This window comes from Pinus tabuliformis, chromosome 3_1, assembly GCF_031772625.1.
Source record: "Pinus tabuliformis cultivar Carrire ecotype Pingquan chromosome 3_1, CPIR1, whole genome shotgun sequence".
Taxonomy (NCBI): domain Eukaryota; kingdom Viridiplantae; phylum Streptophyta; class Pinopsida; order Pinales; family Pinaceae; genus Pinus; species Pinus tabuliformis.
In genome coordinates this window covers 281096507-281124387 of record NC_142301.1, presented here as the reverse complement: position 1 = coordinate 281124387, position 27881 = coordinate 281096507, and the positions used below count along the sequence as shown (strand labels likewise).

Below are 27881 nucleotides of genomic sequence, written 5' to 3'. Positions count from 1 at the left end.
TAAGTAAATCAAATAGAAGACATTGTGCCCCGTGACACAAAACCCATCTTGCAAGCCAAACACTTTGTTTTTCAGCCAACTCAGTGCAGAAAACTCCAAATGGCTGTCAAATTTTAAGCTTGATATACAGCACTGTTACAGCATGTTGATTAAATCAACATTGTCGTATAGACCATACACAGACAAATTTCACAGCACAAGGGTGGAGGAATCTCAACGTTTGAGCATTTGCTTCTTCTAGGGTGAGCACGGTCCCTTTGTGGATTTGTGACCCCTAAATCCAGCTGTTGCATGTGTATGCCTGCGCATTTTATCTTCCGACTAGAAGGAATCGCTGATTTCTCCTTATGCACAAATTATTTCTTTCCGGTGTGGAGTAATCCAAGCAGATGTTCATCACACCAGAAGTGGAAGATAAGTGTAATTCAAATGCAACTCAAAAGAGGGGTCACGTACTTCAATATGAGTCTTATCAAATAATCGCGGCAGTCCTGGTGTAGCATCCTTTGCTGTAATGTCGTAAAACGGCCCACAAGAAAAGGAAACCTGTCTTCCATGAAATGTCAATGCACCACAGATTCACTTAGAGGGCATTTTTCTATATCAAGTGGTGCATCATATACAACAGATTAGACAGTTTAGAAGAAAAAGGGGACATATCATATCTTGATGGACCCTTGCGGTTGTCTCATTGAAATAAGAAGATACAGCCATATCCCTTATATCTGATGAGAACTATACTTCAATAAATTCCACCTGCCTCTGCAATTTAGGTTCAAATTATGTTTAATTCTTGTCCTTGAATCTTGACCTGTTTGATTGGGCATTGTATTCAGAAATGACCTCTGTCACATGCCCCAAAAATGCTCTTTTTTTGTTTAGAAGAAAAAAGATACATGTCATATCTTGATGGACCCTTTTGGCCGTCTCATTGAAATAAGAAGCTTAAGCCATATCCCCTATTACAGATTACCATGGTATCCCTTTAAGGTTGAAATTGATTTTTGTGTCTAATTCTTGTCTTTGTTGATTCTTTCTCAAACTTCTATTTTTAGTTTTCTCTCTATCTTGTTTAATCTTTCTGTCTAATTCTTGTCCTTGTTGATTCTTTCTCAAACTTTTATTTTTAGTTTTCTCTCTGAATTGTCTGATTGGGTGCAGCGCTCAGAAATGCCCTTCATCGCATGTCTTAGTACATTTGCACCCAAATCTCTTCTACATGTCACACCCTTCAAATTCAAAAAATAAATGAAGTTAGTGCAATCACTTGAAAGGTTTCAAATAAAATAACAGATACTACAACATAATGATTCTCACCACTTTTTATATATCTTCCACAATTGCAACAGTCTCAATGTTTTTCCATTTAAGTAAAAAAACAAGCTATAGAATATATCCAAATTTATATCAATTTGTGCCAAACTTTACAGAGTTTTTCAAAGATATGCTAAAACATCATATACAGCTATTTCTGTGCTTATGCACAGGAACCCTATTTATTTATGCACATTTAAAAATGTATTCTCAATAAGATAAAAAGGGGTTAAACTTGAAGCATCATCTGATATTTAAATATAGGATAACAAATGTGAGGTTAAATATAGGATAACAAACGCGAAGTACTTCTATGAACACATATTTCACATACTACTATGGTGTAGTGCAGTTTTCTATGCCCCTCTCTAATGTTTCCAACTTTTTGTCCATCAGACTCTCAGTGCTTTATAAATACTTGACCTCAGCCCACTTCAACAATTGCCTCTAGCATCGAGCATCAAAAAAACTTGTCCTCCCTCTATAAATTTAAAATATTCATATTAGCCCCTCGAATAATAAAATCTCAAATCTTTTCTTTGCAGCTTCTGTTTCTGGGGAGCTTTGGAGATTTAAAACTCTAGCTTCACAGACACAACGAAGTCTGAGAAATCTGCATAGAACTTCCTCTGCAAAACATGAAGCTGCTAGTATGATTGCTCAACATCTGTAACAAAAACTCATTTCATTAAAAATGCTTGTGTTGTACTGTTAAAGTTTGTCCTGTATTGTTAAGTTTATCTCTGAATAATTACTTGAGCTGTTTCTTTGTTTATTTCCATGTAGATTTTAATTTCTATGGCTGTTACTCTTGTCTACCATTTTTTGGATTTAAATTTTTAGGTGAAATTCTTCTTTCCTTCAACCTGCTCTTTCTCAGTTGAGATCATTATTTTCCAGGCAACACTGGATAGTTTCAGTACGTGCAACGAATGAATTTTGATAGGAGAGATGTAAATGATGATGACTATGTTCATCGGAGGCAGCCTTCCCATCATCAAGCAAAAGAGCAATGGTAGTTGCGCACTTATAATATAAAGTTCCCCTACATGGTATGTCTCCACCTACATGGTCTGTCTGAAGGTGCAAGGAAGCAGTTATAGCATCATTGAGGATGTACCAACCAGATCCTGAAGACAGTTAGGGAGATTAATAATCTAGTCTTGTCACAAATGGAGGTTCCTAGCAATTATTTAAAAACTCTTCAAAAGTATACTCTGTACTCTGTAAAGATTATCAAATACACAGTATACAGTAATCTAGTATATGCCTGGGCATCCACCGATTAACTTTTTTCCACATAATCCTTTAGAATGTGAAAGCCAACCTTGAGGATATAAGTTACAATAACATAACAGGCCAGTTTTACCCAGATTGTCTTCTAGACTTCCTTGACTTGTCATCTGAACATCACAGTTTAGATATTGTATATCACATCAAAGGTTACAATGAATGAGTGGAAGTAAAAGCCAATGTCGAAAAAATTGGAAGCAAAAAATCGACAATGGTCCAAGAAAACATTGTTTTGGAAAAATCAAAACATTAAAAACAATTCAAAATAATAATATATCAGCAAATATTAAATAAATTAAAAATTTTAAAAAAAGACAATATATTCATTTATAAAAAAAATTAAACATATAAAGCAACAACAACATCAGATAAACACATTGGCAAATAAATATGGAGAAAGCATTGATATAAATATGTAGTGGATGCCAAATCAAAAATGCTCTAACATAGTCAATACTGAATTGGCACATAAATATGGAGAAAAAAAATACAAATGACATGGCATATATAAATGTATCTAATCATAATGAGGTAGATGTATAACGAAAACAAAAACAAAACTAGCAGCTAGCTAATGCCCTCTCCCCCTTTCACGAAAAAAGATTGGACTGTTTCTCCGCCCCTAACAGCAGAAGTCCCTGGCACTGCAACAAGTGTCTAATGGTGACTAGTTGATGTAGAATTAGGCTCATCAGTCCCTCTAAAATGTGGTGCTGATACTACATGTTGACCCTTCAAGTGTCAACTACCCTATGAGCAGAGTACAGTTCAAAGTAGTAATATTTTTCAAAAGTCATCATCATCATTGTTGCTTCTGATTTTCAGATGTATTCCAAATTTTGCAGCCCCGTGGGCCATTATGTAAAAATGATTCTAGTATGTCTATAAAGCCATGTAACACACCTAGGTAAGCCTATGATTTTTACCAAAGAGTTTCACTCTAGGTAGTTCTTTTCCCCCACTAATTTTTTGTGTTTTTCAACTAGAAATAATTAGTAAAGTTTTTCCCCCAAGCATGCCCCAAAGTTAGAGTGGGGCTCGATGGTGAGGTCTTAGGTGAATCTTGGTGTATAGAGTCAAAATAAATTATCATACTAGATCATCTGTAAGGTGTCGTAAAATTTGGATGAGTCTAGAGGTCATATTTTATTGTCAAAATTCTTAGTGTATAGAGTCAATGTAAATTATCGTACTAGATCATCTGTAAGGTGTCACAAAATTTGGATGTGTCTAGAGGTCATATTTTATTGTCAAAATTCTTAGTCTATAGAGTCAATGTAAATTATCATACTAGATCATCTGTAAGGTGTCACAAAATTTGGATGAGTCTAGAGGTCATATTTTATTGTCAAAATTCCCCTTCTGAAATGGGATTTTTGTGTAATATTTCATGTAAAGATGTAAAAAGTGTTGTCTATAGAGGTTTTAGGAGGTGTGAGTAATCAACATTATACCTCGACTGCTAAACTTTCTATCTAGACACACTTTGAGGGTGGTAATTATGTATAAACCCCTATAGAGTCATTATTATTATTATTTTCTAGCAAAAAATGGCAAAATAATTAGTCAAAAATAAAAATGAGAGAGAATAAAATTTTATCCAAGTGGAAAAATAATTAAAAAAGGGATCAAATTCAAAATGGAGAAACGTTTCACTTCCAAGGCAGAAAAGACCAACAAAAAATTTGTTGGGCCAGAAGGAAAATATTTTCTCAAGGGAAATAGAAGTTTTTTGGTCCATGTGATTATTTTGAATGGGGGAATTTAGAAAATTATTTTTGAAGATGTTCCAGTGGTCCATAACCACTCCAGGGTCAAAGATTGATCCATCGAGCACATAATCAAGGAATTTGAATTTTCCTATGGATCTGTGCAGCATTAATCAAGGGTTCGAATTATTTTAAGGAAGACCAAGCCATGGATCAAGTCAACTAGCCCTTTTTTTCCACTTGGAGGCTCACACTCTCATTTTTCTATACAAGGAATCTCTAAGCTCCTCATTGTATCATCATGTAAAATCATGAGCTCTTGGTCATGTGAAGCTCTGCTATCCTTGTAATATTTTTTCAGAGCAATAAAATAAACTCTTTGGGGCAAAGCTATGGTGTTATTCTTCAGTTATATGGTATAATCTTTGTGATCTCTTGTGCTTAATGTTCTACTAGTGTTTTAACTTTGTTACTTCCATTAGCTCTTGAAGAGTCATTGGTGCATTGTTATCTTGCATCATTGTTTAGATTTGGAAAACACACTACGTGGAGCAGATCTATTGGTTTTAGGTTAAACACTTAGTCTCCTCTATCACTATACTATCCATATCATTGTGGATCTAACAATAATCTTTTCAAGTGTGTAGAAACTAATTGTGTTGATCAGATCTTGCATACATGGGGACATTCTTGGTGGAATTAACCAACTATTCAAGGCATAGAAGCTGAAGAACCCATAGTGGGTCATTTGAAGACTCATCATTTGAAATAAGAAAGGGGTTTTCCTTGCCAGTTGCTCTAGATCAAAAATTTATCTATCTTTAAAATGTCTGTCAAAATTAGATACTAAAAGGTATTTAGAGCTTCTATTTTCATAGATTTGTACATAGTGTAAATATTTTGTGAAGATTTACTAACCCTCGTAAATTATTTGTAGCTAAATTTTTGCATAGATCTAACCAGTGTTACTTGGGAGCGGGAGAGAAAGCGGGGAGCGAAAACGGGTGCGGGAGCGGGAGCGACATCTTCAAAAGCTCCCAGTTTGGGAGCGAATCCCAGAGCGTTTTTTATATAATATGTATATTTTTTATATTTTTATATTTTGATACAAATATGTCAACAAAAACATGTAGAATTATGAATCAGATATAAAAAAACATGGAAAAACATAGATTGAACCATATAACAACAAGCATCTAGAAGTTATAATCTTCATTAACCACGTCCACAATTTAGTAACATAGTAACATACAACATATTGAGTCTCCTGATTCATCAATCTTAAAGTTTCAAGCTTTCAAAATTAAATATATAACGTTTATCATCATTGATCACCAAAGTTGTACTTGTAAGCTAAGTGTAACCATTACAACAAATAATATCTAACATGAAATGAAATGTTATAAAATGAAATGAAACAACTTTCAACTTTCATGAAGCATCATATTCATAATTCATTACTAATGAGTTATAATTGCCAACTTCAAACTTAAATTGTCATATATTGTTTAAAAAAATATCATAATAAATATGAAAGAGTCAATAGTTATAAAAACTACTAGAAACTAGAAAAGACAAGTAAATCTATTATCTATTGCTTATGCTTGGGCCTCTTGCCACCACGAGAAATGTCTAGTTTTTTAGTCTTGTTGGAAAATCAGGATCTTTGTCATTAATATCACCCTCTAAGCATTAATATCCAGAGGTATCTTTATCATTACCTTTGTATCTGTATAGGGATCTTTGTCATTAATATCACACTCTGAGCATCAACATAAGATAGAAAAAGCATAGCATGTCAAGTCAAGATTTTGTTTGAGTGATGCGTACATTTTTAGGAGGGTCATGATAGAGGAGTTCAACAACCAATGTCACTAACATCAAGGTACATAGACGGATTGGTGCTCTTGATTAAATACGAATTCCATACCCTAATACATGACAAAATTCAATGGAAGCATTGTAATCTTGAAATCCTAAAAAACTGATAAGTCTGTTTGATTTTGAATGAAATCTAAAATTCTACATTTTCCATATGAAATCCAACGAGGTCGGAACCACTCTCAAACATCCTGAGTCATTTCATGGTAATGTTAAAAATTTAAGAATTTAACATTACCATGAATCGCATATCAATATTAGGTCCATAGGCTTGATCATTAAGTTTCCCCACTCAAAACTTATTTGTTTTTTTGAAAAAAAATTGCATTTGGAACATTACTGCAAAAAAAAAATTTGCAAAAAAGGCTAAAAGCTCCCAAAAAGGCAGGGAGCGTATTTTTTTAGGGAACGCGCTCCCGACCCGCTCCCTCCGGGAGCACAAATTGGGAGCGGGATCGGGGGGGCGCTCCCCCACAACACTAGATCTAACCTTTTAGTATCTAATTTAGTTCATTTAGTAGATCTTGTATATACGTTAGGAAATTTATCTCTCAAGGTTTCGCTTGGGACTTTTTGATAATATTTTTCTTGCATGAGGATCGATTTGGTAGCCAAAGAAAGGTAAAGAAAAAAAATGTGTAATCCCCTAGCTCGTCTTATGAAACCCTCCTCTGTATTCAATCTGAGCCGCTAGGGTTTGAGAAACTGCAAATGCGACTTTGGGTTTTTCATAGAAATCGAAAAAATAATTGAAGTCGTTCTCATTCCACAAGCACAAAATCAAATTTGTGGAGGGTTCTTTCAATTTTCTCGAGTTAAATCGATTTTTTGGGGACAGATCGATATTTTTGGAGGCTGATTTTTATTTGAAGAGAAGAGATTGCACTGTTTTGGGAGGGCCATCTTCAACTTTGTAGCATTTCTCTCCTTGGTCATGAGCTATAGGGAGCTCTTATCTTCCTATGCGAGTTTCCCTTATACCTCTGTTAAAAATGAGTGAAAATCCTCCTTGAATTAAATGTCTAGACGCTTGACCAAATTTTTGAAAGATTGTTGATATCGAATTTGGAAACCGTCTTCAAACCTAAGCACATTATCCTCGACTGTGAGCAACTCCATGAGCAAAATTCTTCGGAAGGTTCGAGCAAATAATTTTTTGAAGAATTTACCAAGTTCGATTTTGGACAAATTAAATATTTGAGGCATGGGAATTCAATGCTTAATTAATCCCTTGTTTAATTCTTCTTTGGAAGTCAATTTGTATCTTTGGAGAGTATTTTATTTAAGAAGTCGACTTCCCTTCGGGGGGAATTTTCTTATTTACAAAGCTCTGTGAAAATGTATATGAAATTTTTCCCCTAAATGTTAACTTGAGGAAGGGATATTTAAAATTTCATTTGTAAGTCCCCCTCAAAGTTTAAAACCCTCTCATTTGTCTAAGGGCGTTATTTTGTAACTTTAATAATAAAAAAATTAAGAGGGAGCTTGGAGCCCCACCCCTTGGTATCCCCATCTCCACTTCTAGGAGGAGCTTCTTTTGTCTTGCACTAACATTTTTATTTTCTTGCATTAATTAGAGTAGCTCACTAACCATTTAATACCATCCCCTACAACAATGTAGTATAGGTTTGGATCTGCATCACTCTTCGTGAAACCCATCTGTTGCAAGTAAATATCAATCCTCGAATACAAAGCTCTCGGAGCTTGCTTAAGTCCATAGAGTGCTCGCCTCAAACGGCATACATGGGTCTCCCCCCCAAGTACCTCAAAGCCCTGTGGTTGCTCAACATACACCTCCTCCTCTATAACTCCGTTCAGAAATGCAGTCTTCACATCCATCTGATGGATCTGCCAACCCATTTCTACAACAATAGAAATAAGGGACTTTTATCTGCTATTGACGGAATTGATCAATCGTATTCGAGTCTTATAGTTTTTGATCTACAAAACCATGTACCTAGACTCCTACATCAACTTTCCTTTTAGATTCAAGTTGTTATACGAGGCAAAAATGTTTTTTGAACTATTATAAACGAAGGAGCCTCTACGTGAATCATCTATGTGTCTTGTTAGAAAGCCTTGGGTTCTCCTTCAATTAATCAATCGCCTACTACTTTGAAAGCTTTAGACAAAAGAAGATTCAAACCTTATGGGATTTTAAACGCATTCCCTGAGTTAGAAGGTAAATACGATTATTGTTGAAGTAGAAGGCGTTGATGCACAACTTGAATATAACCTTTTACTAGGTCGTAGTTGGACCTATGTTATGTCAGCAATTGTTTCTTCACTCTTTTGTGTGTTGCGCTTTGCTCACCAAGGGAAGATAGTGACCACTATGTTATGTCAGCAATCGTTTCTTCACTCTTTTGTGTGTTGCACTTTCCTCACCAAGGGCTGATAGTGACCATAGACAACTTGCCTTTTTTGCTTCTAATTCACGTACAAGTAGTGTACCTTTCATAGGTAAAACACTAGTTCCTTATGAAAATGTTGGTGTGGGTTTATTGAAAGATTCAACATTAATGGGAACTTTTCCGCTCCCACCACCCAACACTTCTCCATTGGTCGCTCCAGTCAATATGATTTCCTTTAACACTTATGAATTCCAAGAATCATATGATCCTTGGGTAGTACCCAGTTAATCAGATTGTCAAATTTATGGTGACCAAATGCCACTTAGCCCAATTGAGTTGGCTTTTGAAGCTATTCACCTGGCCTATTTGGTTGTTTATGAATCCAATGATCGAATAAACACAGTCTTAGATGAGTATCCTCAATCTTCTTGGTTGATTTCTATTTCGTCTCCTAATCCTTTCGATGATGTTTTCCCTACTGATGAAAGTATTATGGAGGATATGTCATTAGAAGAGATGCCATGGGACGATTATCATCATCATTCCTCTTTTCTTCCAATATTGAGAATAGCTTTGATACTATGCTTCTACCTAAGATAGTCAATAACCCTAAAACTCCTATTTTGATTTATGACACTACATCTGAAAAGAATTTAGGGAATATATCTACAACTATTCCAATTGACATCTCAGTAAAACCTGGAATCGTGGAGAATGTTCATATAGGTGCCTCTTGCTCTTCTGAAGAAATTTGAACATATAAGGCCCTATTTCAAGAATTTTGCGATATATTTGCTTGGACATATGAAGAAATGTCTGGAATTGACCCACAGATTGTAATTCATGATATTAAGACTTATCCAGCTGCTAAGCCTATTAAGCAAAGGCTATGTCCAGTGCATCCGACAAAAGTCGTCGTTATTAAAGTCGAAGTTGAAAAACTTTTGAAAGCCAATTTTATTTATCATGTTCCCTTAACTGATTGGGTTTCCAACATTGTTCTAATCACAAAGAAATAGGGTACTATCCAAGTATGTGTTGATTATAGGGACATAAATAGGGCTTGCCCCAAAGATAATTATCCAACCCCATTCATTGACCAAATCGTCGATGACTGTGCCGGAAATGAAATCTTTTCTTTGATGGATGGATTTTCTAGTTATAATCAAATTAACATAAACTGCTTTCATTTGTCCTTGGGAAACCTCCGCTTATCGAAAGCTTCCATTTGAACTCAAGAATGTTGGTATGACTTTTCAAAGAGCCATGTCTTACGCGTTTCATGATATCAAACATATTGTACAATCGTATCTTAACGATTTTCATGCACATTGTATGTCAAGATCATTTTATACATTTACGAGTTATCTTTTTACAATGGAGGCATTACAATATTCGTTTGAACCCACAAAAATGTGTCTTTTGTGTGGAATTCAGTCATTTGCTAGACTTTAATGTTTCAAAGCAAGGGATCCAAGTTGATCAACTAAAGGTAGAGGTCATCCTAAATTTACCTCCTCCTTCCAATAATTGCCAACTCCAAAATTTGCAAAGGAAGGCAAATTTTTTATGTTGTTTCATTCCAAATTATAGAACTTACCAAGGGTTTCACTCGACTATTGAAAAAAGGGATTCCTTTTATATGGGATGACATTGCCCAAAAAGTTTTTGATGCTTTACAGCATGTGTTGAATCATACACTTTTGTTGCATCCCCCTGATTATCATCAGGATTATTTCTGGTATTTAGCATCATCGGATGGTATTATTGCTATGGTACTAGTCCAAGAAGATGATTCAAACGATGACCACGTGATCTACTATCTTAGTAGGAATCTTATCACTTCTGAAATCAAGTATTCACATGTAGAAAAATTGGCCTTAACAGTTGTGCAAGTTGTCTAAATATTTCGCCACTACATTTTGTTACAGAAAACAACCAAGATTTCTGTTTGGAACCCCATGCAGTATATTCTCACTCAACAATTACTTGGGGGGGCAAATATTCCAAATGGATTGTAATTCTTTAGAAATTTAATTTGGAATTCGTTAAATAACCCTTTTTTTGTCACGTCCCTTCCTAAATCATTTTGGAACAAGATTAATTTTTGTATTATGGGACCAATTTTGGAGCTAGTGGACCCCATTCGATTTTATTAGGAGATTAGACTTAGGAAAAGTTATTTGTGTTGTAGTTAAGTTACGCACTCCCTAGTTCGATTTGCATGGAGGTGGTTAAGTTTTGCATGATGGTGGTTAAGTGAGGGCCCACGATGGAGGACAAATTGGAGGGAAAAGTGCTCCACGAAATCTATATAAGGAAGGCAACTCTCCTCATCTCATTCATTCATCTTTTTGGTAATATCAATTTCTCTTTGGTTGTTCGAGTTGCTTAGTCGAGTCACTTGTTGTTCAGTACGAGTTATTCAAGCAAAGATCTCACCCTTTCTTCGGGGGACTTTGAATGCCACCCTAGGAAGGTTTTCTTTCATTTCTTCAGGAGGAGGATCTCAATGTGATTCCCAGCGATTGCATCCATCTCCAGGTGGTGTGTATTACTGGAAGACACAGTGAAGAGGAGGTCGAGTTTGCTTGTGGCTTCTTGCAGAGGAGTTTGGGTGAAGGATTTTTCAGAGAGGAAGCATAGGAGGATTGTTGGCATTTGGGAGAAGTTTTGGAGCTAGAGGAGTGTGCTACTTCACAAGGTGATTTTCGCACTTCTTGGACCAGCGCAGAGGCAACATTGGGTGTTCACGTGGAGGGTAGAGTATTAGTCTTTGAGGATGAACTTTACCATGGAGGTTATGGGAAATATTTGGAGAAGTGATTGTTGCATTTTCATGAGATTGGAGGAGGATTTCGTTGGTGTTTATTGCAGGTCATTTTCTAAAGCAGCTTGGAAAGTGTGGGGGCATATTGGAGGTCGATTTTGAAAGTTCAAAATCCGGCCAAACCATTTCTGGCTTTTTTTGGGTTTTTGACAAGGATCCCAGATATAAAGTTGCACAATTTTCTAAGCACCGGAGGTGGGATTTTCGGTCGTATCTTTGCAACAGACAGTGCAGCATCGCTGGGGATTGCGTAGGGTATATTGGAGGTCGAATTTGGGAGGTTGGATTCAACGCAAACCCTTTCTTGGTTTTTCTAGGTTTTTGACAAGGATGCCAGATATAAAATTTCAGCATTTCCTGTTTACCAGAGACGGGGTTTCTTGCAGTTTCTTTCCAGCCAAAAGTGCAGTTTCTAGGGACAACACAGAGCATTAGAGGAGCAATCATTTCCAACTTCGAGATTATTGTTTATCACCTGGGTCCTATCAAGCTTGCCCTTGAGGCAAGCACAGGTGCATTTCTCCATATTATTGTACTTGCTCCATTTCATTAATAAAATGGCTTAGCTGGATCTTACTTTTGGAGTTTTAATAAGCATTAGCTGATTGTTTTTATTTCCTATGTCACAAATTGATTTTGTTTTGCATATCACTATTTATTAAGTTTGGAACATTACATTTTTGTCGAACTAATATGTGACCTTCCCTACACTGATATAGAAACAATGGCAAAGACACTATTCCAGATGAATCTCTATTTCTTATCAGTTCATCGGATCCATGGTATCAAGGTATCATCATTTATCTCCAGACCCAAAAATTTTCAACCTAAATTGTCTCGTACTGAACGCCATCGGATCCGATACCAATCCCAACAATACCATATTGTTAGTGATACACTTTATTGTCGTGGTGTTGATTTGATTTTTCGACAGTGTTGAATGATTGCCATTCTAGAGCATGTGGCAGTCATCATGTGTCAGGGTATGCCACTGCCCAAACAATTTCAGGTGTTGGATATTTTTGGCCCTCTCTCTTCAAAGATTGCATTCTTGCGGTCCAAAAATGTCACACTTGTCAGATATACAACCATAAGATGCACACACCTCCTACTCCACTCCATCTTGTAGTTATTGTCAATGATTTTGCAAAATGGGGCATAGATTTCATGACATGTAACCCTCACTCGGTCAGAGGGCATGTGTCTATTATCGTTGTTGTCGATTATTTTACCAAATGGGTGATGCCTACATTTAACAATGACGGAAAAATTACAACCTTATTCGTATTCAACCATGTAATCGCTAGATTCAGTGTCCCACAAGCCATTATCACTGACCATCACACCCATTTTCGAAACTTCATGATGTCAAAGCTAACTACCAAGTTGGGTTTATGCCATGATATCTCAGCTCATTATTATCCACAGACCAATGGCCAAGTAGAAGTTGTGAACAAAGTATTGACTACTATGCTTTGAAGAATGATAGGGATTCATAAAAGGAATTAGCATCTCATGTTTTTTTGGCATTATTAGCATATTGTACCTCAGTGAAAACAGCCACTAAATTTACAACTTTTCAACTTGTATATGGTTTGGAAGTTGTGTTAACTATTGAGTGCAAAATTCCATCACTGAAACTAGCCATTGAATTACTCCCTACTACTTCTGTCGAGGAAGAGTGTTTTTTATATTTAGCATGTTTAGATGAGACTTGTCGAGATGCACATTTTAACAAAAATGTTAATCCTCCAATCTTTTCAAAAGGTGACTTGGTCGTTTTATATGATCAAGAGCATGACAAGCTAAGAGTTGGTAAATTTGAGCCTATGTGGCATGGCCTTTACATCGTAAAGTGTGTACTTACAAAAGGTGCTTGTGAGCTAATAGATTATGATGGGATTCCTTTCTCTAAACCCAAAAAAGGGCTTTATCTCAAAAAATATTATGCTTGGGTTTTTTGCAAAAGTACTTGTTAATTTTTAGTATGTTCTATGCTTAAGAGCAATTTACTTCAATTTTCTTGTTAGCCCAATATCAATGTCCAGTTTAGCAATCACATTAGCATGATAGTAAAATGCAGATAGACATAAACATAAACAACAGAAGACAAGCCAAGACACGAGTACACAATATGTGGCACCAGCTAGGGACAAACCCCAATGTGGGGAAACCCTTGATCAATTCTTCTTATATTCTTCGATAGTTCAAGAAAGAGAGAGATAGTACAAATATATAAAACTGATATTTTATGACAACAACAACAAGGCCTTGACCAGAGAAGTCAATGTTGGTCAAACAAGTTAGAAATCCACCTCTAAGTGACTTGGTCAAACCCAACCAACATCGGCCTTCAACAATAATCTCAATGCACCCAAAAACTACCCAGTTGGTTCTGCTCCTAGGAAGATCCTTCAACTCCTCAGAATATCATCCATATGACACCAACAGGATGCTCATTACACTGATCCAAACATGGTCAAACCTTGACCCAGTACATCTACCAAAACGTTGTTGTCTTCTTGTTGCACTTGTTGTCACTGCTTCATGAGTTAGGGCATCAGCCTTCAGCCCTCATTCTCCACACAGTCAATAAAGAAGGCCTTCTAAGACTCTGGTGTACCAAGGAGAGACTCCACCACTTCCACGTTGTCCAAGTCCTTAATGCGCCCCTTAGAACAGCCCTTGTTGTTGGCTATGGCCTGCGGCCTAGCCCAACAACAAATTAGGCCTATAGTCCATCAAACAATGTTCAAATACCATCAACGCAACAATATTTTATCCTACAAGAACTTGTCTTTGTTGTCAGCACTTTCTAGCACCCAATTGTATACATGTGTTGATCTATAGGGCAGATCTCTTCAACGCATTTCTTTGCTTTATGACTGTGACTTACCAACCTTGCAAACAGTCCTTAAGGCATGCCTAGGAACAACCTCTATCATTGTGTTGTCACCTACAGCAACCCGAAATTCTCATGCTTCTTTCACGTTATCAACAGGCTTCTTGTTGCATTAGGGTTCCCTTTGTTGCGGCTAGGGTCTCCTTTAGCTACAACTAGGGCTCCTCTTGCTGCGGCTAGTGCTCCTTTTGTTGCGGCTTAGGGTCTCTCCTTTAATTGCGTATTAGGGCTCCCTAGATCAGCGACTAGGGTTTCTTAGATTTGCGGCTAGGGCTCCTCCATGACTACAGCTAGGGCTCTCTTAGATGACTCTTTCCACTACGTCCTCCTTGAGAGAAGACAAACCCAAACAAGTGGAGAGAGATCATGAGATGTTGTGTGCCTCAAATGACTTTAGGTCTCCTCTATTTAAATGCAACGTTGAGGTTGAGCTGGGGGTAATTTGCTTACTGGCCAACCTTGACAAATTGTCAATAATACAAATAAATTCATATCTCCATAAATACATGTCGAAATCGGATGATCTTTAGATCAATCCTACACCTATCAGAGAGAGGAATCCAAGAAAATATCCTACACCTATCAGAGAGAGGAATCCAAGAAAATATCAACTGCCATAAATAAGGTGACCCACATGGAGTTTAGCCCTAGTTGCCAATTTTAACAGTACTTTGTACATTTTTGTACCATAGTTTTTGGTGTGTTGCAATTTTTCTTTTTGCAAACGATTTCTATTCACATTGTTTATCTTGTGTTATACATGGTTTGCAGATGTCAATGTTTTCTTTACCTTATGTTGGCTTTTCTGATGGTGCTAGCCGTAGTACTCAGAACATTTCTTTTGTTGCATGGGCAATCTACACGCCTACTGACAAGTTAGTGAGTTTACATGGGATACGTTTAGGTCATACAACTAACAAGATTGCAGAGTAAAGTTTTGTAATCAAACTATTATTCGTTGCCATTGTTTTTGGTATTCATAGGTTGGTTGTTAGACTTGACTCTCAACTCATAGTGTTACAACTAAGTAACATTTAATCAGTCATAGGACCCTCAATTTTAAGAATGTTTTTACGGGTTCGTCTCTTGGAAAGAAAGTTTGATTACATAGAATATCAACACATTCCAAGAACTTGAAATACAATACCAGATTCATTAGAAAATTATGTATTAGATGTATCTGTACAAAACAAAGCATGCATACATTGTATAAAAGATAAATAGATCCATAGAAATAGTCTCCATATATAGTTCTACAAAAGAGTTTTACATATCAAAAAATGTTCAAGGCACATGAGGCTTCCAACCTTTGTTATATTGATAGTATCAAAACAAAACTCGGCCTAAAAACCTAAATCCTAGTCATGGTGCTCATGATAACACACTACAACTCGAACCACACGCTGAAGCACCTAGCCTGTCCGTGCAGGCACTCCCACTGTGTGTCTCTAGTAGGGGAGCGATACATCATCAACCTATGATGTCGAGAATGCTTTTGGTAAGCCCCTCTAGGTTCCACTCAATCTCTCCTAATGCTTTGACCGCCTTTAAATTATGTGCACCTATCTCAACCTACTCTTAGCCCTGCCTTTGAGTAGGGGGCATCCCAACTGGTCGTATCGGTCCAACATCTACAAGATAATTTTATGTAAGCCTTGAAACGAAAACAAAAACCCATAAAAATCAAATATGTTAAAAAAATAAAAATAAAAAGAAAGATCTTTTTATCTAATTGGTCCCATTGCATTCCTTCAAGGAGTACTAAATATGGGTCTCCTCTGAAATCAATCTCTGCATAAGGATAATCCTCAATCATAATAATCTATTGTTGAAGCCATAAGAAGGTGGTGGCATTGAAGGACATCATTTGGTTGCCACCATGGTGCGCCATCAAGTCAACCCATCTCCTCATATGGGGGTCTCTCAGCCTAGGCACATCCACCACTACCCTCTAAGATCAAAGTAATGGTATGCTCTGCAAGAAAAAAGATACCAAGATGGAGCAATAACTGAACTGTTTCAAGCAACCTATTTTGCACCTGTTGGGTTGCTCTTTCGTGTTAATTAGGAAACCCTCGTACCAGTTGAACACCATAGGCTCCATAAAATCGATAGCAACTTGCATCTAAGTTTTTGTTGTTAGATGTGGAGCTACACTCCTAGCAACGCAAATGATTGTGAATAAAATAGTTTTCAGTGGAAGATCTTGTACATCTTTAATATCATTCTTCCCACTATTGGTCTTTCATGCTCCACAGACACAATACTCGGCAACATAATAATTTGTGGGTTCACCACCACCACCTTGATGACTAGATAGTGAAACCCAAGCTCCCCTCCATTACAACCCAGTTAAAAAGATAGATATCTCCTATCTTACTGGTAAAGGTATGAGTGCCAATCTGAAAATGTTGTTCATTAACAATCCATGCTCTTACCAAGTAATCTAGGAGTTTTGGCTAAGCTCTCATGTCGGGAACCATGAAAAATTTTGCTAATCCACATCGCATAAGTGCCAACATTGTGTTTGCATCGTTCGCTGCTATAAGATCTTGAGCATCATGCTCTCTTTCTCTCCATTCCAACATATTGATGAATCAAAAGCCTGATTAAAAGCAAACAGAACATGTTGCATAACAAACATCTACAAATTTTGAGATATTTTCATCAAAAATTCAAAAATTTCAATGTGTTTTATGCCTTTCGTGATTGCTTTTGCAAACAGTTGAATGAGGTCATAGGATTTCCCTTCAGACTTGCGACTTTCTAAGATAGTCGCAACCTTGAAAGGCATTCTAGTGATGATCAAAGGACGAAATCTATGACTTTTAAGAAAGCTTAAATGGTAAAATTACACTATTAAAAATGAAATATAAGACCATAAAAATGAAGAGAAGGGACAGGACTCTTACCTGGAAGAAATCGCCCCTGAAATCGTCCACCAAATTAATCACAATGAACGCTTGAAGATCAAGGGTAAAAAGGGTTTTTCTGGCTCTGCAATGGGTAAAAACTCAAATGGTGAAATTAAAAATAGCTTTTGTCCTTTTATAGAAAGTTAAGTCATTTCTATATTTATTTTTGCCCGTTTTTGCCTAATTAATCATAATTATATCCAAATTTTGGGCAAATACGATGATTTTTTACTTGAATGTGCAGATAACGAGTTGAAATTATGAAACGTAATCTTAGGGCGCGAGTATACTTTTATCACTTTTTCGTACTCATTAAAATTGTACAAAAAAGGAACCCCTAGAGTTCTCTTTAGGAACTTTTCAAACTCTCTAAACATGAAAAGATAGCCGAGTAAGCTTGTTTCTTTCACAATCGTATAAGTATTTGAAGAAATGTCTGCCCAGTATAAGTTTAACCCTTTTCCAAACTGAGTGGACTATTTACGAAAAAGGAAAACTTTGATCAATCATGATTAAAAGAGTTCTCTCTTGTACTGTTGTATACTTTTTTGGCCTCGAAAGACTAAATTTACGAAAAAGAACAAAACAAAGTTTCCTTTTTATTTCTCTTTCAAATTCTTTAAACGTGAAAAAGAAGTTGAGTTATCCTTTCATTGGACTCATAAAACTAAACAGTGTAGGACTCATATGTCATGATGAGACCAAACCACTCCTTCCCTAAGGTTCGTTAAAAATACTCCAAAGGACTGATCCGAAGGATAAGCTTATACTTCAAGCATATGTTATCCTCCTCAAGCTTGTGTAAAATAAATAGGTACTTTCCAGTAATGGTGGGGGGAATTGGGAAAGAGGTGTAAATTTTGTATTTTGAAAAGGCATCAAGTCATTCTTAAACATGACACTCTTCACTTTTCGTGTCAGGGTTTAGAAATCCATTTGCCTCTTATTTGATCATGTCTCAGTGAAAGTCTTCATATTGGTCTTTGGGCCTATTTAGAGTCAAATGTAGCCAAATCAATTGTCGTGTCACCAATATGTTCAAGAGAAGTTTAAATCTAATTCAAACCATTTTATAGTCTTTAAAGCCTTTTATCATGTATGTCATCCTTGAGTTAGCCTTGAATCACTCATTGGGAAATCCATTTGCCTCTCATTTGATCATGTCTCAGTGAAAGTCTTCATATTGGTCTTTGGGAGTATTTAGAGTCAAATGTATCCATATCAATTGTTGTGTCACCAATATGTTCAAGAGAAGTTTAAATCTGATTCAAACCATTTTATAGTCTTTAAAGCCTTTTATCATGTATGTCATCCCTGAGTTAGTCCTGAATCACTCCTATTTTGTACTTAAAATCTTGAATTTGTTTCATATTGTAGGCCCTCTTGTGATGTATCACTTCCTATCGACCTCAACAAATTATCTAGGAAGTTTATCTAGAAACCCTACAGTGACTTGGAACTTGCATGCCTCAATGGCAAGTCTCCTCGGTTTCGACAACAAGTTTACATCATTGGCCTTCAATCGAATGATTCTATGGATGTTTGACTTCAGATCACTTATTCACATCCCATAGAATGTACTTAACAGATTGATAGAAATGAAGACCTTGGATCTTGTCTGATATATCCAGGTTGTGTGGAGTTTTGAGTATTCATGACTATGACCTAGATCCACAATGTATGTCTGGTGGCTATGTTCATACTAAGTTTTCCAAGCATGGATCCCACAATGTATGTTTGGTGGTCATGACTTCACTTTATCAACATGGATCTTTGTATATTTCCATGCTTATGCTTAGAGTTATTTATTGAGTATAGGAATGCCTACCTCAGAGATTATCATATAATGATATTGTACTATAATCTCTTGATTATTGACTTGCATGTTTCTGACCAAATGTTCCTTGTTTCTAACCTTCACATGATAAAGCACTTCAGTCCTTAAAAACCTTTTCTGACTTTGTACTTTTAAGGGGCAATCTGTTACACATCAATTTGTCACATCCAAGCAAATGATGCCAAATCTGGATCTTTCCCCATCTAAAGAATTGTTGTCATTAATCCCCAAGAAAGATGGAAAAAGTACCTCTCATGAAGTATAAAAATCCTGGATTAAATAACTTAAAAAGCCTATTTTTAGAGAATGTCGCAAGTGTCTAGTATTACAACCTGCGATGTCACATCTTGAATAATAAATGAGTAGCAATCTCGTTGCTACTTGCCTTCATTAAAGGTGCAACAATCTTTTAACATAGGTAAAAAATAAAAAGAATTATGAAGCTTCCTTTCTAGAAGCCACATGAAGCTATCCAAACTGTGGAGATAATGAGCTCGAAATCCTACCATGATGGATCTCATTCCTACCATAATGGATCCCACCCCCTCTATTGTGGATCTCACCCCTACCTAAGTGGAACTGAAACTTCCATCCTTGGCCTATAAGTACAATGCAATCTAAGGAAAAGGGGTTGGCTTTTAACTCTTGAAACTATACTTCTACTTTGTTGAAGTGTTCAATAAAGCTCTTGATTGCAAGGTTGGAATTGGGGGATATTGGGAGGAAGCCATCAACATCAAGGCTTGGTTGTAACTATCTTCTTTTCTCTACTTAATACAAATACATATTTCTTTCCCACATTCATTGTTATTATGATTGTTATGAGATTCCTTGATCACTTGTATAGATTATGTTAAATCATTTGTGTATCACATGCTTTGATTATTTTGTATGTTTGTCTATGCAGATCTTTTCTTAGAGCATCAAGGATGAAATTGAAAGCTATAGCAAACAACACAAGGACAAGCATTTCGAAAAAGGTATGAACCATTTGTCCCATACTGTATATGATTTGATAGTAATGTAGGGAATGTTTTTATGATTTGATTGTAATGTAGGGAATGTTTTTATGAGTTTGACTATTTTGTTCTAGAGTTTACTTTTTAAACCTAGGGAGAACACTCTTGTCCGCAAGAGTCACTTGCCTACCAAACATTTATCAAAAGATCTCTATAAACATCAAGAGGTAGCAACATACCATCTTGGCTCCAACATGCAGCCATCCCTAGAAACCATTCAATTGGGGGGGGTTACTTTATTGGATGCCACATGTCCCAAATGATTTTGCATGTGACAACAAATCTCAGACCACATTTACATCAAAAACTTGTCACTAAAAGGGCAAGCTAATATCAATGGAACACTTCGTCAGATGGTAAAGCGAAGTGTTTCATACTACCCACCGAAGTTCAAATCACGCTAGAGATATGTTTCACTCGTTGTGTGCCATGTTAGTTGTGCAAGTGGGTTAGCTCGAAACAACTGGGGCCAAGAGTAAGCCCCAAGTAACTTTGGAAAAATAGATACCCTCTCACACATAGAAATAGGAAGAGTAGTTACAAAGTGAATTGGAGTTTTTCTCTGAGATCCTAAAGCTCCAAAACAAGGAACATTTTTGTTCTAACAACAAATGTGGAGAAAGGCAACTTCAAAAAGACAACTCTTGGAACAAATCTTAAACAAATTGGTCAAGGAGCTCAATGCCTTGATCTTTATGATTAATAAGTTGGGGGAAGCAACTACTAAAGAGAAGGAACAAACTAGACTATTAGATGTATTTTCACAATTAGAAGGGGCAAGCACATAACATTGTAATCCCTTAAATAGATGGAATTGTCTCTATCTAGCAAACTAGATATTCTAGATCAAGGAATATATACAAAAGTTGTAAGCTAAACATTGCAGGTAATGAAAACAGGTCAAGTAAGAAGCGTGGAAGAAGCAAATAGGAGGGGGGCATTTACATTGACCCAATAGATGACTCAAACCCTTTGGCCTGTAGGTAAACTAACTTAAATATAAGAAAACACAAACAAGAACAAGAAGTAAAATTGGCGAAGGAAATCTTGATGTTATCAAAAGTGGGTTCCCATACAAAGGGTATTGTTCCTCTCAATTCCTGGATTTTCTCTATAGCTTTTACTAGCTATCCCCTCAAATGAGGGTGGAAGTTTCTTGTACGTGGCTATACATGTTCAATTTTAGGTGTCAGCTTTGCAAAACTACATTGTGACGATGGAAAATTTCAATTTCCTTGGTTTTACTAAAACAATGAGTTGCCATGCCATTGGATTTGTGAGGTAATTCATTGTCAATACAGACGGTGGTAACATGTTCAGTTAAATCGAGTAATGAAACCATCGTGTCTGTTAAGTTGTCAAAAGATGGGGCCACTTTTCACTAGCATAAGCTAAAGTCCAAGTGGATAATAAAATTGAAATATTGGACTTCTAAGAAAATCCAATGAAAAGAATGTGAGGTTTTTGTAACTACAAAATGCAGCATCGCTATCTATTGAAGAAATGTGAGGTTTTTTACACTTCTAAACATATTACTGCCATTCTTAGCTCAGGAAAAGTTTTAAGTGCAACACAACTTGTTGGGCAAAAACTTCAGGCGTAGGTTGCATTATAATTGGAACCCTAATTAGTTATTTACATATATCTTGTAACCATTGTTCTATTGTCCAAATCAAACAAAAAACTAAGATAACATGAAAACAAGAAGAGGATTAATGGTAAACCATGTATGTTTTGCTATATTTTGTTTTGTACCAGTGAGATTTGTAAGGCACAACAACAAAGACTAGGATGCACGTAATGGAAACGAATTTACAAAATAAAATCAGCATGGTGGGGCGATACAACATGTACTTTGTAACCTATCTTATAGCACTGGTGCTCAGATTCTTCGAGCAAATAACTCAATCGCAAAGATGGAAGAGCACTTACAAGATAATGAGTTGAAATTGCTAAAAAGAAAATTGTCCACATCATTGAAATTTAAGCAAACACTTTGTAGTAATTTCACCGGGTAGGGCACTTTAACTTTAGCTTACATCCTATGCAACTGCCTATAATATGTGATCCAATCAATGAACAATTGAAGGCCTAGGAACTAATCACCCAATTACTATAAATTTGCTCACAAAAATTCCCACAACGGACAACAATATTTTGAGTCGCCCTTATAAAATTATAGATGCAGGAGAGGGCACTCAAGTTGTTTTCTTCCAATGTAGGGAAGAGCGCTCAAGTCGTCTATTTGTTCAAAAGTAGATGCAAAGATGTCAAGGTCAAAGCTTGGGCACGAGATTTTTATTTTTTAAAACAAGCATGATTGCAATGATGGGGTGTGAAGGAAGGCGGAGTAGTCTTTTAAGTGCTACTTTTTGGAGTTTTAAGTGGATTTCTTGCCTAAAGCCGACAAACAAATTGTGGCCAAATCTTGATTTGTGTTGTTTAAACTTTAAAGTATTTTTTGCAATGTTGTTAAAAGCGCAAGCGGGATTTAATCGGCGCCGGGAAAAAAGCGGAAAAAATCGACAAAAGCGGGAAAAAAACGTTTGGCACAAAAATATTCATTTTTTTTCATTTTTTTTCAATTTTTTTAATATCTAAACCATCTACAACATAAAATAAATACATTGACACATAAATATGATAAAAAAACTAATATATAAGATGTTTAATATCATTTCTAGCGCTAAAATCACACATAACATTGAATCATGTCCTGAATAGTAAGTCCTGAGTCCCAACTCAGCCTCAAAATATCAACAAAAAATATGATAATGTATCTCATCATGTCATAATGTCATATACAATAAAATGAAAGTCTAATCCTATTGATTTCCTCTGCCCCTCTTGCGAGAAAATGGCACAACTTTCTCATTCCCTCTAGATGTAGAAGCTGGTGCCTGTGCTGGTGGAAATGGCAGTGGAGTCTGACGTGCTCTAGAAGCTGAAGAACTAGTAGTAGCAGCTACAAGAGGCTGAGGTAGACGGAGACCACGTCCTCTACTGGTGGTAGTGGTAGCCCGGGTAGGCGGTGTCACCTCCTCCTCCTGCTCCTCCTCCTCCACCTGCTCCTCCTCCTGCTCCTCCTCCTCCCCCTCCTCATCCTGCACTAACCAATCATCAGTGGGATCCATGAGAGGCCTCTCGGTCTCAACCCTCCATTCAGCAGTGGTGTCAATCCCATCCAATGAGATGGCTTCTGTATCATGTGTCTTCTCTAGTTGTCTCACCCACAATCGAAGATTGTAGTAGACATAGACCATGTCATTAAGTCTATGGGACTCCAACCTGTACAAAGTTCATGAAATAATAATTAATAATTAATATTATAAAAAAAATATTGTTTAAAACTTTAATGAATTCAAAAATTTATTTGGAAATTTGCAATATTTTAAATGTTTAAGTGTTAACCTATTGCGCTTCTTGTTGTGTATTTTTTCAAATACACTCCAATTGCGCTCACATCCCGAGGAGCTGCATGTTTGGCTGAGGATGCGTACGGCAAGCTTTTGCAAAAGGGGTACTCTGCCACCATACATCTTCCACCATGCGTCTACAACAAAATTACAAATAAAATTTTAAATAAACATAAGAAAAAAATGGAATTTGAAGAGACAATGAAATTTGAAACAAAGTTACAAAGTACAAACTAAAAAATACCTGGCATTTTAATCGTCCTATCAGTGACAGCGATCTCAAAGCCAAATGTGCCACCTGACATCTTATATGTCTCAATTTGTCTAGAGATCTCTATACGTTCTTCTGGAGATCTCACCATCTTCTGGACACAGGTTAATAATCCTTCCACGACCTCAACATCAAAATCAAACCCACATGCATAAGAAAATGCAGGGTTCAGGAAAAGCCCAGCAGCATGAATGGGACGATGGAGTGTGTTGTTCCATCGCTCATCCATGACTTCCCATAGAAGGAGTTGTCTCTGAAACCCATCATCTCCCTTATCATCATAGTAGGACCGAATGGCTTCTTTGGCCATGTCCATGGCTTCATACAAATAGCCCATTGCGGGCTTCTCACCATCAACCAACCGAAGAACCTTTACCAAAGGTTCAGTAACAGCGCACACCTCCTGCACTCCTGCCCAGAAGTCTTCCTGGTATGAAACTAGTCTGCACACGGCCTCTCCTTCTGGTTTGCAGCTCATTGACGAAGCACGCCACTCCTCTGAAAGAAACATTCTCTTCAAATCCCACATAGAATTCAAGAGGGATTGAAGAGATATGAAACTCGTCGCAAACCGTGTAATGGCGGGGCGCACCAACTCTTTGTTGTTGGTGCATTTTCTCATCAAGTTAAGCACAGATGTGTGATTGTAAATAAATTTTGTGATGCTTTTTGATGAGTCAACAATCTCTTTGACAAAGGGAATTTTCCCTATGTCCTCTAACATCAAATCAATACAATGGGCAGCACAAGGTGTCCAAAATAAAGTAGGATGCCTGTCCATAAGCATTCTACCAGCAGCAACATAATTTGCAGCATTGTCCGTTATGACTTGGACAACATTTTCTGCACCCACCTCCAAAATAAACACATCCAGCAAATCACATAAAGTTCTTGCATCTTTGATTTGATGAGTTGCATCAATAGATTTGATAAACATAGTCCCCTTGGGACAACTAACCAAGAAGTTTACAAGGGTTCTCCCCTTTTGGTCAGTCCAACCATCTGACATAACAGTGCATCCTGTTTGTGCCCATGATGCCCTAAAATCCTCCAATCTTTGGGTGCAGTCACGCTTTTCATCTTGAAGAAGCCGGCCTCTGAAATCATGAAGAGAAGGGATTTTGTACCCCGGGCCAACACTGGCAATAGCATCAACAGTAGGTTGGAAAAATGGATTATTCCTTACAATGCTGAAAGGAATATCACTCCAGAGGAGAAATTTTGTCATCAACCTGTCAGCTTGTTCTTTTTCAATTCTTTTTAGCATTGAACCGATAGTTGGTTGTGAACCAGGTGTGGTTCGAGGAACAAAATATGATGATGCAGCTACCGGATTGACTGACGCTGCAGTAGAACCAGTGCCACTTGGCCCACTTCCTTCAGCTGACCTTTTTAGTTGCCTTTTGAGTTCTTCTTTGGCCTCTCTAGTGTGCTCTAATTCTCCCAATGCTCTCATGGCTCTTTAGATAATTTCAGGATTTGTATTTAGACAGGGCCCCACATCATGTCTAGGGATTTGTGCAAGGTGGAACTTCAACCTGTACACCCCCCCGAATATCTCCTTTCCACACAACTTGCAATACAAGTTTTGTCTATCATTCGGAGTTTTAGGTTCACCATATTCCCAGAAAGGATCCAATTTCCTTGGCATGTTTGTTTTTGAATTTTGAATTTGCAAACCTATGGAAAAATAAGGATTAGGAAATAGGAATTTAGGATTACATAATACAAATTACAATTTAGCATTTACAAAATTACAAGTTAATTATTTCCAAAATCCCAATTTCCAAACCCAAGTTACCCAACCAAATGCCAATGGCAAATGCCAAAAAACAATGAAAATTCAAAAAAAATAAACAATGTTTAAAAAAATGAGAAAATAAAAATAAAAAATTGGTTCTCATAGTCATAACAAATTACCCATCCCAAATCAATGAAAAATTACAAAAAATTCTTTAAAAACAATGAAAAACAAAGTTTTTATAGAAGCAAAACAAAAAAAAATTAATCTACATACCTTTTTTATGGACAAATTGGTGATCTTGTCTTGGATTTCTCCTAAAAACACTTGGATTCGCTCCCAAATTCGACGGAAACCCTTCAGCTCCTCTCCCTCACCTCTTCTCCTCCTCCTCCGCGCGGCGACAGCATAATGACATAAAAAAAAAATCGTTTTTGCCTATTAAAAGCCCGCTGCCCCGACCATCTGCGATTTTTTCCATAAAAATCGCGATTTTTTCGAAAAAAATCGCAATTTTTTCAAAAAAAACGTGATTTTTTCCGAAAAAATCGGTATAAAAAAAAGCCGCGATTTTTTGGGATAAAAATCGCGATTTAAGCGGCTGGGGGTTAAAATCGCGATTTTAACAACACTGATTTTTTTTTTTTAAACTAACAATCGGTAACTGGTGAGAGTTATCCTGGGCAAGGATCAAATCCAACTGGCTGCCACTATAAACCTAGGCTAGGTGCAGCAACCTGCAAGCCACACATAGCAAGAACTTATGCCTCAACAAGAGCCGAGACGTCCACTCTGGGGTCGCCTACTCTTCTAGCCAAGACACAACAGGCCATGTACTCAACGAGATTTGAACCTCCGTCTCGTGGGTTTCAAACGAAACTTACCGTTAAACATATCACTGTACAACAATGATTTTTTGAATATATATATGGATTCAACCCCTAGGCCACTTCGATTATAAAGAGTTCACCTGTCAAACTTGTGATTTCACTTAATCCCCACAGGATTCTAGACAAATGAGATCAGCAAATAAAATGGGAAAAAATTCCAAAAAGTCACATTAAAAACTACTTGGAGGAAGGCTCATGCACCTACCACCTTGTGTAACTAATTCACCGCATCCCATGGATGAGTCAACGCAAAAAATACTACAGCAGTCATCCCTAGGCAATCACATCCACCCACCATTCTCCTTCCTCGAAACAGTTTCTTTTTCCAACCAGAGACAATATACAAGCGAGATTGTCGCCTGGTTAGACTACTCCGAGCGAACGAGCGAGTTGAATCGTTAGGACGTCATAAGCTCAAAGCAGACCAGGTTGGCGAAAGTTTTGGGGACAGTTAAAAGCATTCTGAAGAGACATGTGGAGCATGGTTATGAAAATAAGAGCCTAGTTAGAGCTTGAAGAGAAAGTTCGAGGCCAGCTGAGTAGCATCTCTATAGAGTGACCTGGAGTCCGGCAAAATGGGTTTCCGTCGTAGAAGAAAACAACCCACAGCACGGGAAGTCTCCATAACATGGTCAATCTACTTATGTACAATCGACCTGGGTTATCCGTGTCTGACCCCCAACATGTTATCTCTTTCTATGAGTTATTTCTGGAGATAAACTGTATAAGAGTGAGAAACGTATGCATATGTCTCCAGAATATTCTATACAGTAATCATATAAAAGATGTTTTGCAGTTAAATATAAATCTTGGCCGTGTTATGTAGTATCCAGACTCAGAGGAGAGCCCACAGTCCTCCTCAGCTGCAATCCATGTAATATTATTACCTAGGATTGATTTATTGATTAAAACAGATTTCTTTTCTAGCCTCAAAAAGTAGACAGGCGTGAAATAATATAAATTCAAAATATATTAAAAGAAGGGTTGAAGTCGCTCAAATATATTTTAGAAATTTTATCACTGTCATTGCCTTCCAAAATCCATGGTGTTCACTACTAAAGCTGATTAGATTATAAAACATACCCAATTGCTCCAATGCATTCAGCCCGCTTCTTCCCGACTCCACCCATTCCAGATAACTCTCTAACGCCACCTCTTCTTCTTCTGCCTCTGGGCCATTTTCCAGTATCTTTACCGCGACAGTCTGTAAAACCAAAAATAATAATTTTAATTTTCTGAGAGGACAAATCAAGGCAAGACATTGACGGATAATAACAGTAAAAATCCTTTGCATTTAACCTTGATCAACAGAGACCCTTGTCCAAAACTCCATGGAAGCAAGCGGTTTAAAACATTTGAAATATATAAAAATGACGGCCGGAGAGCCGGTTAGGGTTTCTATGATACCTTAGTAAAAGAATAAAGTCAGGTTAGGGTTTCCATGATAAAATAATAGTGACTACAGTCGGGTTAGGGTTTCATCGAACACGCACAGCGATTGTCGCTAAA

The 27881-nt window shown here is 37.0% G+C and overlaps 1 protein-coding gene across 5 annotated transcripts; it reads right to left on the bottom strand.

Annotated features, from left to right (window-relative positions):
- Window positions 1-27881, bottom strand: LOC149186892 (uncharacterized). Of its 5 annotated transcripts, none has more exons than XM_089411221.1 (4): window positions 27780-27881; window positions 27456-27576; window positions 23466-23607; window positions 22744-23342 (listed from the first exon to the last, which is right to left on the bottom strand). In XM_089411221.1, the coding sequence occupies exons 3-4, from the start codon at window positions 23591-23593 to the stop codon at window positions 22880-22882; spliced, it is 591 nt and encodes a 196-aa protein (XP_089267347.1). In that variant the 5' UTR covers window positions 23594-23607; window positions 27456-27576; window positions 27780-27881; the 3' UTR covers window positions 22744-22879. The 5 variants fall into 5 exon arrangements, 2 of the variants coding, with proteins under 2 accessions (XP_089267347.1, XP_089267346.1); XM_089411220.1 differs by having other exon boundaries at window positions 27672-27794; XR_016255726.1 differs by lacking the exons at window positions 22744-23342; window positions 23466-23607 and adding an exon at window positions 1-1229 and having other exon boundaries at window positions 27672-27794.